We start from the raw sequence: 12,018 nt of genomic DNA on the forward strand, positions 1-12,018 counted from the left end.
TACCTCTTCTCTATTCCCTTTCTTTTTCTGTCTTCTTCTCTCTACAAACATTTGTGTGCACCGGTGGAAACTAGCTGCGCTAAAAACCAGACAGTCTGTTCATCCTCCCACCAGGCTTGTGGTGATCTCATACTCTGCCCGTCCTCCTACCATCCAGACAACATCTGCAGCGCTCCAAGCGCTCATAAGACAAATTGGCCCAGGATATGTTTATCATAGTTCTTCCAGACTTCTGTTGTGATGTTTCTGTGGTGTGAGCGTCTCTTTCCCTCTGAGCAGCACGGCTCCTTGTTCTCACTATGCCTTGACAGAGGAAACACTCGTAAGAGGATAATTGGACCCCTGACACTTTAATCAGGCAGCACTGTGCAGAAACTCATTCTGCTTTCTCTGTAGGCACACTTACAACTTCTTTAAATGTGCTTCCAGAGCCACAGGGGCCATGTGACTTCTGCACCCTGTTCACGAACCATCTCAGACAACTCACTGCAATATTTTTCGTGTCCTTCTGTTTTGCTTCAGCTGTTTTGTTTTGCGTCTGTTGTTGCTGCACGGTGACACAGCAACAAAGAACAAACTGGAATGTAAGAAAAAGTGAACCTAATTTAGACAATCGTGATACTGTTTGTGCTCAAACTCTGTCAAGGAGAGGTTTAACATCTCACTTTCAGATGAGTAAAATGTGCCGATCCTTCGAAGGATGTCAAAGGGCAGAATTAAAACAAGAGGTTTGGCAGAGAGTTGCAGAGAGAAGGGCAGACAGTTTAAAAGTTCTGCCTCTGATCTGATGATATAAACATCCACCCTCTCTGGCCTGGCCTTCACCTCTGTCTGTGTTTGTGTGTGTGCGCGTTGGTGTGAGCGAGTCTGGCGCTGTGCCATCCACCGTGCACAGCCCTTTTTTAGATGGCCTCTCTGGGAGCTTTTTTAAACAGCCGGCAAGCAATCTCTCTCAATCATGTTATTTATGACTCTGTTTTTTGCAAGTCACTCAGAACTATGTGCTTCTGGGAGAAGATTGGACTTTTCTAGCATATGTCAGCGTAATTAACTGTAAACAGCCAAAGTGTCTCAAGTTATGTCACATAAAAACAGATATTCTATAAAAGAAATAAACATACAGCCACTGGGTGGTTTGTGGACTACTGCTGCGAGTTTGGCATTTTGGCCATCGCCATCTTGGTTTATTTGAGCCAGAAGTGACCATATTTAGGACAAGAGGGTGGAAATAAGTCATCAGCTATCAGATGGACTGAGGACTGGACCCTACAATGCCTCACGCTCACCCTTTGAGGAACAAATTGCTCCTCTAACTCCAACTAGCTCGTCATGGCCGTGACCTGGTCGCCCAGCACAACAAAGTCAGAAATCTTAACAATAAACACACTAAACTGACAAATATCTAAATGATTTAATTACGTAGCCTACTCAACCACAGCAGAAGCACAAAAACCAAGGAGAAACGATAAAATAAACACAGTCTGAGTAGGTCAATAATACCAGGCTTGCATGACGTAGGCAGGAGAGGTATAATATTCCAAGAGGTTAGACACCACCACACCAGCTTCCCCTTTCAGACCCGGAGGCTACACAAGTGAGATTCAGATGTTGAGAGTCATTGCCTTATTCATGATATTGACTGGCTGTTTCAGTGGTCAGTTTGGAAAGGATAGGCAGCAGTGTTTTACCATCAGCTACCCGGGAAATGCATTGTTAAAGGATCAATTCACCCAAATTTAATAAAGACATTAAGTGGGAGGTTCCAGGGTTTTAACAGTTACTCTGAGTTAGATTACTTCCTGTATTGAAGGCTTATTGATCCCGAGCGGTTCTCCAGTGTCAGGTAACACAGTACCTACTGCTCTCTTTGACTCTGACCACATGTGAATGCAGCAGCTGGTTGGAAATATGAGAAGCAGGGAGTGCTCAAGTCTCCTGCAGGTAGACCTTCCTCCATGCTTGCCTTTATCGCAGTGCATCCAGTTTATTTCCGGCAGATGAGTGACAGATTGGATTTAACCTCCATTTATCCTGTGAGTGTTTGCTGAGCAAGCTTTTTCAGGCTAAGAGCCGGGGGTTCTTTCACAGCAGATGTTCAGAGGTAGAGATGAATATTTCTTTTTTCCATTGCCTACATTTTTCCAGTCAGGTCAGCGGATGTGAGCCAGTTGCCTTATGGTCAGGAGGTCATTCCTCTAACCTTCATGCCACTGTCAACCTTTCAGATTGCTTTTGCATCAATATGAGACACGGAGGATTGAGAGTGAACGAGTTGGTTGAGCAGACTGTGGCTACATATCGGAAATTGGTATAATATTCCACCAAGCAGGAAATAGAAAACACTGTTCCCATGTCAGACATCGGCTCGGACAGATGGTTGTGCAGGGATGAGAGTGTGAAGCTAAACATCCCTGACAGTGTCTCTTTACTCCACCGGGGCCTTTTCATTGACTGTCTGGTAGATTAATTTAATTCCCACATGTGAACCTATGGGCATGAATGTGCTAAGCTACAATAAGCACAATAAAATAGCCATGGCTTTGTGTCACAAGGGGCGATCGTCTGTGATATGAGATTTGTCTCTGAGGATAATGAGTGGAGTTTAGCTGACTGCGTTAATGACCTGCTGCGTTCAAGGATAATTAGTTTTGGCTCTTCTGGAGGGTTTTAGAGGCATCAGGATAACAATTTTATTGTTTAACAAATAGTTGGGGCGTTTCCCAGTAACTGGTTCATCAGCATCCCACTATATTGAAAGCATGATCGAGGACACCCTGAGGCTGCAGGAGATACACTTAATGTTCTGTGTTGTTGACTTTCAATCCAGATTTGATAAAAAAAATTATATAATGAAATATATAGTACATAATTATATGACAGTAATAGATGATAATGATACACTGTTTAGAGTTTGTGACCTAAACAGTGTGAAAGCTTATATCTTTACACTACTGTATCCTATAGTATGATAATGAAAACAGTATCAAGTAGTAATCAATACACAGGTCCCAGTTCAGCACAGAGGTGTTTAATAGATCTTTTTTCAGTTTATTTAAGTGGACATCACCCAGAGAGTCTCTGTACAAATCAGTAAAAACAGCTAAATACAATATTACATGTAAAAAGGCACGCACATTCATAAGCACTCATACACACAAATACACAGGGAAAGGGGTCAATGAGACGACGTGGTTGACAGAGTAATTTAAAAACAAGGTGACATCGATCCGTAGTCAGTCAGTGATTTGAGTTCCCAGCAGGTGAAGTCAGGAGAGGTCGATATGGACAGAAAACAGATGTGTTTTCAGCCTGGATTTGAAAATGTTAACGTCGGTTATTCCAGAGAATTTGAGCTCTGTGAGCGAAGGCTCTACCACCAAAAGAGCATCAAATGGCAACATATTTAATCTGTTTTCTGTATGATATCTGCTTGTAGCACCTACAGCATAATCAGTGTTTGTTTAGGTCAGGTTTGACATGAAACTTAACATAACTAATACTTTAATACATTACCAGTCCGTGAACATTTCTGCCTGAGGTGTGTCAGATACATTTTCATCCACATTTGTGGTCATTCAACTATGAAGAAAGAACTACTGTGATTTCACAAAGTCAGCTATTTATTTTGTTTTCATTCCTTTCATAGAGAGACCCTTATAGCGGTAGAAATTACTGTGATTTAGGTCATTTCCAGGAGACAGAAGGTTGTTGAAAAAGGTCTTTTCAATTCTCAGTTTTCAAGCTTGAGTGAAACAGGAAATTAAATCCCTCTCACTGAGCCTTCTCAACACCACAGACATGTAAATGACCTGAGCTGACGCTGCAGGTTAGACAGTGCTCAATGACATGAAGGTGAGATGAAATTAACCTGCTCCGGCACAGGTGTTACAGTGTTGTCGTAATGAGGGAAGGACATGCAAAATAATTATTCTATCGTCAAACATTTCCCAGACATAAAGAAGGTTTTCCTGATCTGGTAAATCTTCAGATGCTGCAGCTTCTGAAGTTAAAATATTTTACAGTTGGAGAAATTAAAACTGCTGTTAAGGGCAAAAACCATTGTTTGATTTATCTGCTGTGACCTACAGTTGTGATATTTTCATTTAATCTTTGTCAAGTGTGTCCTCCAAAGGTCCACAAATCCCCCAGGAAATGGCCGTAGTAGTAGGAACCAACCTCCTGTCAAGAATAATGGATATTGGAGAGTAATTTTTACACCCACAGGGGTTGTTTGACTGATGAGTTACCAATATTGTGTTTTCTTCCATATAATTGGTCACCAATACATGAGCCCAAACCACATTTTTATGTGGAGATATGTGCTGACACAGAAGCAATTCTGAAATCAGTTTTGATATTTCTTCACTGACGCTGCAAGCCACAGAATTTTGCCTGTACAGCGACTTTTACATCTGACTAATTTTGTTAACAAAAGCATAATTATACTAAAATTTACCTATAAACAGCTGCTGTAATATTGACCAGATATACAATAAATAAATTAATGAATGCACTTTATGTTTTTTCTATGGATCAGCATTGATTAAATATCCAGTAAACAAGTGTAGTAATAGTGTTTTAGAGAGGTTTAGAGTAATATTTAAATGTAGTTTTATATTCTAATTATTATCTACGCAAGCTCTTCCTCTTTGTCAGTGTTTTGGATAATTTTTTAAAAACAAAAAACGTTTTTTGAAATTCTCTGAGGTACTTTAACTTTTCTTTTCTCAATAACAAGCGAATATCCGCTTAATATTTACTCTTGGTTACAAAACAAAAAGGTCTGATAAATAGTAAGTCATCTTGTGGGCCAGGAAGCAGATGGACTGAAGAGAGTTGGAGGATGAGTAACAGCTGTGAATGAGTCTCCTTCACCTCCTCACTGCCCTGATAGATCATGGCAACCTTTACCTCCTTCTCAACCACATGGGATCATTTGGACTCAAATATCCAGTGTTAGTGGATAGAAATAAGCCATTTTTGTAGTTTGTTTCTGTTAATCACTTTATTTTCTCTTACATTATTGTATATCTCTCTCTCTTTTGTTCCTGCTCTCTTTCTTCCCTCTTTCCTTTCTTCTCACCATTCCCGTCTCATGTTCTTATATGAAAGCCTGAGCACGTGAGGTCATACCTAGACCCCTCTGCATGTTTGTGATAAATTCCCCTCTATATCACGTTATGAACTGCTGAGCTGTGCATTAAATCTGCCAAGGGAGCCAGCTAATGGGAGCCAAGGTTGGGGCACTCTGGCCTTGTTTTTACAGAAGTGTTGAAGAGTAGAAAACACACAGCGGAAATCAATGTTCTCCTTCTCCCTCTTGCAGTCTCAGCAGAAGTGCATCGTGATCTTCGCCTTGGTGTGCTGCTTCGCCGTACTGGTGGCTCTGATTTTCTCAGCTGTGGACGTTTGGGGCGAAGACGAAGACGGCATCACAGAGGACAACTGTAGCAGGAACTGCAGGTGAGAGCTGCATAATCACAGACACACTATTCATTGTCAAGTGTTCCCAAAGTGTGTGTCTTGCAAAAACCATATTCAGAAGTTCTGACCTGTAGCCCTGTAATGCAGGGGGCTGCATGGTGGAGGTGTTTTGGGGGTACAGTACAGGCGATACATAAAATTTGATCCAGGAAGTTCAGTTTGAGGGACAGATCTGTGAATTTGAAGGGTTATCAGATGCCAAAACACTGCACAGTGGTTTATAATACAATACTATGACACAGGATTTTGGAAAGTTAGCATCAAGGCAGATAGTTTTGAGAAGACTTGTGAGTGAGTAAGCAATACAGCCTTCATGTTGGGTCTCATTTGTAAATATCTTCTCTGATTTATACTTGAATTAGTGTTAAGTTTAGTTAGTTAGTTTCCAACAGGTGCTAAAAAAATCATTGCTTAAGCAGGTTTTAAAAATCCCAACTGTAACTTACGCACCTGTGATCGATAAACCTCCAATCAACTTAAATCGGCAGCACCTGCCTTGTGATTTCCCCTTTGAATAATGCAAGCACAAATGAAGCTTTAGTCAGGAAAATCCATGCACCAAAAGAGAAAATCAAACTTTTTGGATGTGATCACGGCGATGGTAGAGAAGACTGAAGCCAGCTGGCAACATGTATTATTCAGTGGACTAAATAGTGTGCCAAACAGTGTGTCACTGCTGCACATTGTTCAGAAAACTGAACTTGCTTTGACATGACATTTGTTCAATCTTTTGTTTTATAAAGAGTGAACATCTGAGGATTATTGCTAAAGCAGCAGATGTAGCAACAATGCCTTGAGTATAATTTTTGCAACTCCTGTATCTCAATGCCAAAATGCACATTTGTGCAGTGGAAAGACTTGACCACTAAAAGTTTAAAATGACTCAAGTCAGTCTGTGACAGAATATGCTGGCAGACATTTAATGCTAATTTGAACTCATACATTAATGGTGCATTTAATTCTTTCTTGTTTTCATTTGCGTGACTCTCCAGTGTGTCAATGTGTTCACGCAGTTCAGTTGTTTACTGGTAATTATACCTGGCTTTGTTTTGTTTTTCTGATATTGCGAGAAGGAAAATATGAAGTCACAGTGTGTGTGTGTGTGTGTGTGTGTGTGTGTGTGTGTGTGTGTGTGTGTGTGTGTGTGTGTGTGACGTGATGCCAGGTTATAGAAGATGGTTAGTTGCATGCAAAGACCCTGAGTCTGTGTGAAGCATCATTAGACTAATGTGGAATTAGCCATCTAGGAAAGCAAACTACCAATAACCTGACCTGAGATCACAATAACACTCAAACACTGGACACACATATATTGAACACATATGCATTACATCAACCAGAGTTTAGAGTCCTGTGCTTAGCGGTGTTATGCTATGCTATCTAAGCCCAGTTCAACGTTACCAGTCTTTGAAGAAAAGATGCTGGTGGTTGCAGGAGAACGTTGGGATTCCAATGTTGAATGCTGTTCTTGCTGTGCAAGGACGGATGAAAGTCGGCAGAGGAGGAAACGGTTTGCTCCTTTCCTTTGCAAGGATAGCAGCTCGGTGCTAACTTGCTTGGTGTTCCTCAGATTGTGAAGTTAGCTGGCAAGCTTTGCGTCGCAGCTGCTGGAGCTAACTGATCAGGAATACTGGCAGGACCTCGTGTCGCTGCAGTGAGGAGAAGTTCTTTGGGCCTGCCTGTCACCCTGACCAATAGTAGCTCAACGCTGAATTTTGCACCTAGGTGTGAAGAAGAATTCTGGGACACTGAGTTCAGTTCAGAGTCCATTTTGAAATCCATAATGAATGACTTCATCTGTGGGTCCCAACATAAATTAATTTTGTTCGTGGATGATTGTTCAATGCAACATTTAGTGAAATGAATGTATTGCTGATCTGTTCATACTGTATACAGAAATCCAAAGGGAATCAAAGATTATATGTTTTGGGAATGCAAATCATTTTCATAGCCTTTCACTTGAGATTATTTGTGTTTGATAAAGATTATTTATATTTGATGAATGGACTGGTCTGTTTTTCTTTGTATTTTTAAACACCAGCGCCGGGCCTTCATTCTAGTAGTGGGTATCTGGATTATTGTGAATTTCCTATTTGGCTTGTATTGATAGTGTTGTCTTTAAAATACAGCATGCATTGAAATTGAGGACAAAAAAACTTTATTGTGCAGAAAATCTTACACATCAAACTCCACAACAGGTCCGGGGGAAGAGAGCAGGTTGAGAATATCTACTGCTGCAAGAGACAAACACAAAAACAGACAGGGGGGTAAGACAAGTTATATGTGGTGTTATAAGTAAATGCAGTGATGTGTGTGCGTGGATGTGTGTGTTTCACCTTGGCTTTCTGCTTCTGGACAGGCAGGCGGAGTTTAAACTCTGCTGGGAGCTCGTCCTCAGAGTACAGTCTGTCTGAGAAATACACTCTCCTTATTCGACAGTTAGCGTGGATCTGAGAGGAAAACAGCAGGTCAGACATTAGCAACTGAAAGAGAATACAGTCAGAGTTGTAGCTGGTTTCTAATCTGTCTCTGTGCACTGACCTGTACACGCAGCGTCTCAAGGTAATTGGTTCCATAGGCCCTCCTGGTGAAGTCCAACAGGTTGAACTGAATCTGGTTCCAGCCATCGTCCAGCTTCACTGGCATGGTGCAGAGCAACGGATCCACTCGCGTCGTGCTTCGGTAGGTACTCAACCGAAACCGCCGGCGAATGTTTTTATCATCTAGCACCTTAAAGTTTAAAGATGGGAGAATATGTCCACTTTACTTGTTTATACCACCAAAACATGGAACAGGTCGGTATCTGTGAGAGTGAATACACCCTACCTCGACTTCAAAGGTGAAATACTTCTTCAGATTCTTGACGATCAGAACAAGAACGGGAAGCTTGATGCCCAGTGTCTTCTTGGGGTCCGCAGGACATGTTATGTAGGTGGTACTACAGAGACGAGAAGAGATGAGGGTGCTTTAATGAGTTGCCCTGAGCTGAGGAATCAGTTAAACAGACACAAACTCACCAGACGTTTGCCCCCTCGACCTCCAACACCTGGGAGCGGATGTCATCGTCTGTGACTCTCTCGATGCGACCATTCCTCGCCTGTGTACACACAGAAAATTATGTATAAAAAGGCTGTGCAGTCAATCGAAATATAGTTAGTTAGCTTTAGCACGACCAGCTAAGGAAGCTTGATAAGCTTCATAGCGTCCACTCTGAATCGCTGCTTACCTTTTCATCCCATATCTGGAGCGGTTTGCTGCCGATGCTGTAGAAAATAGACAAAAATCTGCCTTGAAATGTGTTTTTAAACATCTTCGCTGAGTTATGTTCGTCCACGGTCGCTTTACACGTGTGTTTAGTACAATGCAGAGGTTAGCAACAGATTTAGTTAGTAAACACTGTTTACTTACTAATTCTGTTGCTAACCTCTGCATTATTTCGTGTTGCTAAGGAACGGAATATTGAAGCGGTTCCACGGTGGTTGTTAGGTGACGTAGCTTGTATTCCACGAAGACCCGCCCCCTACTAAGCTTCTGATTGGCTGCTCTTCTAACCCCAGCAAGAGCAACCAATCAAGCCAAGAGGCAGATTAGGGCGGGTCTTCGCGGAATGAATTTAATAATAAAACCCAAATCTTCAATATGAGGGCTCATTTAGTGGCTTTGACTAAATTAATCCCAATGATTATTATAAATGAGCTATTTTTTACAGGCACTCTGTAAAATTACATCACCAGCGATGCAACATAAATCAAAAGTCCCTTATTACTTTCATAAGAAGCCAAGATGAATTCATCTGCTAGTAGTCAGGCGAGGTCTGTGCTACAGCAGTTTGTTTGACATTTTGACACACACTAAAACACACACACACACACACACACACACACACACACACACATTGGAGTGGTGGCCATCTCTCTGGTTGATCTAAGATCATTTCCACATCAAAATCAGGTTTCATGAATACATGGTTTTCTATGTAAGTTGTACTTAAGATCGAAATATCCAAAGTCTGTTTTATAAATGAGGCTCCACGAATGTGACCTGGTTTGTGTTGTCAACTTGTCTATATCTGGCTTAACTATTACCCACCATTACCCATTCTCTCCACTTTAACTATCTCTGTGTTTCTGTTTTCAAAACTTTTTTTCACCACAGGCAAGATCAACAACAACCTTTGAGCTACTAACCCACTGTATATACTGGAGATAGCATGTTCACCTATCTGGTCGCTAACAGTACGAAGCTAAACAAGGTAGCAGCTCTTACCTTTTCTTTCGTGGGGGCTAGCGACACTATTTTGCGAGGCCACCGTCTCTGCATCCTGGGTTTAATGCTGCCCAAGAGGATTGGGATTAGTTTGACATAGACAGGCTGCAAACAAGCCGGGGCATTTTCCCTCTCTACCAGAATGAGTATTGGTGCAGTCAGACCATTGCTGACACAGCACTGGGGAAATAGGTCTGGCTATGTGAGACTAGTGTTGCTTTGGCCTCTGTGTGCAATTTTGAACCTTTTCGTTCAATCATTTCACCAGCTTCCATCGCTAGAAACTCTGTTTTAGCTCAGTATTGAACCATAAAACAATCCACAAGCTCTGACTCACTGGCACAAGATATAAAAACTGCAGTGTGGAGTCTATAGCCTATAGCATTGCTTGCATTAATTTAGACAGAGTGTACTGTATACTTCCTTCAACCTGCTCCCTCTATAGCCTCCCCCACTGTGCTGAAATACTTACTAGGCTCTTCTTAAAGTTATACCAGACTTTAGTAAGTTTCTCCAGTCTGCTCAAGTTTCAAGAATATGGCTCCCCCGACACTGAAAAACCACCGCAGTATGTCCTGGTGGTCCAGAGTGAAACTGGCTGATCAGCAGTTGTTTCCTCTGATACAGCAGTCTCTGTTCTCTCTGCTCTCCACGTCCTACTGGTTCCCCTCGATTAGACTCTTATCATCCAATTTGCCATTCAGCCTTGAATCACTTCCCCCCTCTCTTACTGTACGACCCTCTTTCTTTATGCCTGTGACCATCTCCTCTCTCGCCCTCATCTTCCCCAAATCACACATTTAACAACCTTTCAGAAAACTCTGCCGGGCACGACGCTCATCCGCTCAAGGCTGAAAGTGTAATCCCAACTTGTAAAGCTGAATTGGACTCCTCTCTTGCTCTGAAGGACCCCTAAAGCTCGGTGTAGAATGAGAGATAAATACAGGACTGAGGAGAGGGATGATGGGATGTGAGGGTAAACCAGATGGAGGAACATATCAGGGTAGATTTGTGGTTGGAATGAGTGAGAGATGAATAGATTCATCAGCTGTTATTTGCTTGCTGTCTGTGACGTTGGATGGCTTGTTAGCTCAAGACTTAAATCCAAACAGATTTCAGAATTTTCTCTCCGAGCGTACGGCTTAATGATGAAGTTTTGATTTGACATGCATCATTTGAAAGACCTACGAGGTGTGCAAGTGTGACATAATTAATGATTTTATAAAGAGTTTTGCTCAAAGCAAATTGCAGTACAAAATAGGAAAAGTGATAGATTACTATGAGACTGACACTTTTATAATAGGGTGCGCTGAGACTTCCTCGTGCTCACTTAAATTCCTAAAGGTGCTTGTAATTCATCAAAGGAAATGCACGTAAAGCCCCTTCAGTCATTGTCGTTTCTCACACGCAGTGTTAAAAACGATCCAGTGATTAAGTTACAAATGAAATCCGAGACTATTTCTTCTGAATAATCAAAATGCTGCAGACTGGTCCTCCGTCATGTCTTGCATTGCAGCTCTCGCAACAATTCTCTCTGAGCCTTTAAGCAGCCCAAATAATGAATCAGCAGCTTTTGTGTTTGTGATGTTGTAATTCACACACAGGTCGCACAGCTGCTTGTTTTGTTATGTAGATTTCCCTTTAATCTGTTTTCGCTGCATAATGAAGAATCCCAGAGACAGGAGACCTGAGACGAGTCGCCGCATCAGCCACATAATTAATTTGATTTATATGTTTCCCTCTGAGGATGAACAACTTCAGTTATGGTTGCTCTCAAGTCCCCTCAAGCTCACTACAGTGTGTGTCTCATCTGATTGTATCAAAATGACAGTCAGGTGTAATTCCTAATGTACATGTGTAATTGCTTGTTGTCAGACAGCGGATAAGGTTAGTAGTGATCTACAGTTGCCTTGTCGAAGGGCAAAAGGAGCAGATGAAGAACCGGACTTGCTGCATCCATACATTTTGTGTAGCTTGTAGCACCTGAACCTGAACAGTCCATCTGCTTCAGGACACAACATTTTAAACATTTTTGATGCAGATGTTCCTTCCTGGTTCCCTCCGGTTTAGGGCTGTCACTTTTTCAAACTGGTTAGTTCAAATAAATTCATACTGGTGTAATGTGTGAGTCTAAGATACAGCGATGTGTTGTCATAGGCTATAAGAGGCTGTGGCCAATATATTACATCTTTTAGTCTTTAATAAAACAACTCATGTATAATTAAGGTTTGTTTCGTTAGTTGAGCTAACTAAAAAAAACAAGATGGC

General features: G+C 41.6%; 2 protein-coding genes across 3 annotated transcripts in view; one reads left to right on the forward strand and one right to left on the reverse strand.

Moving 5' to 3' along the window:
- Nucleotides 1–12,018, forward strand: part of LOC311270931 (inactive phospholipase D5) — a 64,762-nt gene that overhangs the window by 36,110 nt on the left and 16,634 nt on the right. For both annotated transcript variants that reach the window (XM_084376197.1, XM_084376198.1), the window contains exon 2: nt 5,327–5,463. In XM_084376197.1, coding sequence (XP_084232323.1) covers nt 5,327–5,463 — 137 coding nt within the window. The remainder of the gene's footprint in view (nt 1–5,326; nt 5,464–12,018) is intronic.
- LOC311270932 (cilia- and flagella-associated protein 20-like) lies at nt 7,626–8,874 on the reverse strand. The gene is made up of 6 exons (XM_084376199.1): nt 8,711–8,874; nt 8,502–8,581; nt 8,311–8,422; nt 8,026–8,214; nt 7,821–7,934; nt 7,626–7,718 (listed from the first exon to the last, which is right to left on the reverse strand). Exons 1-6 carry the CDS (start codon nt 8,792–8,794, stop codon nt 7,713–7,715), a joined length of 585 nt encoding a protein of 194 aa, XP_084232325.1. The 5' UTR covers nt 8,795–8,874; the 3' UTR covers nt 7,626–7,712.

The sequence above is a fragment of the Pagrus pagrus genome (genome assembly GCF_965226575.1).
Source record: "Pagrus pagrus genome assembly, chromosome: 15".
NCBI classification, from domain to species: Eukaryota; Metazoa; Chordata; class Actinopteri; order Spariformes; family Sparidae; genus Pagrus; species Pagrus pagrus.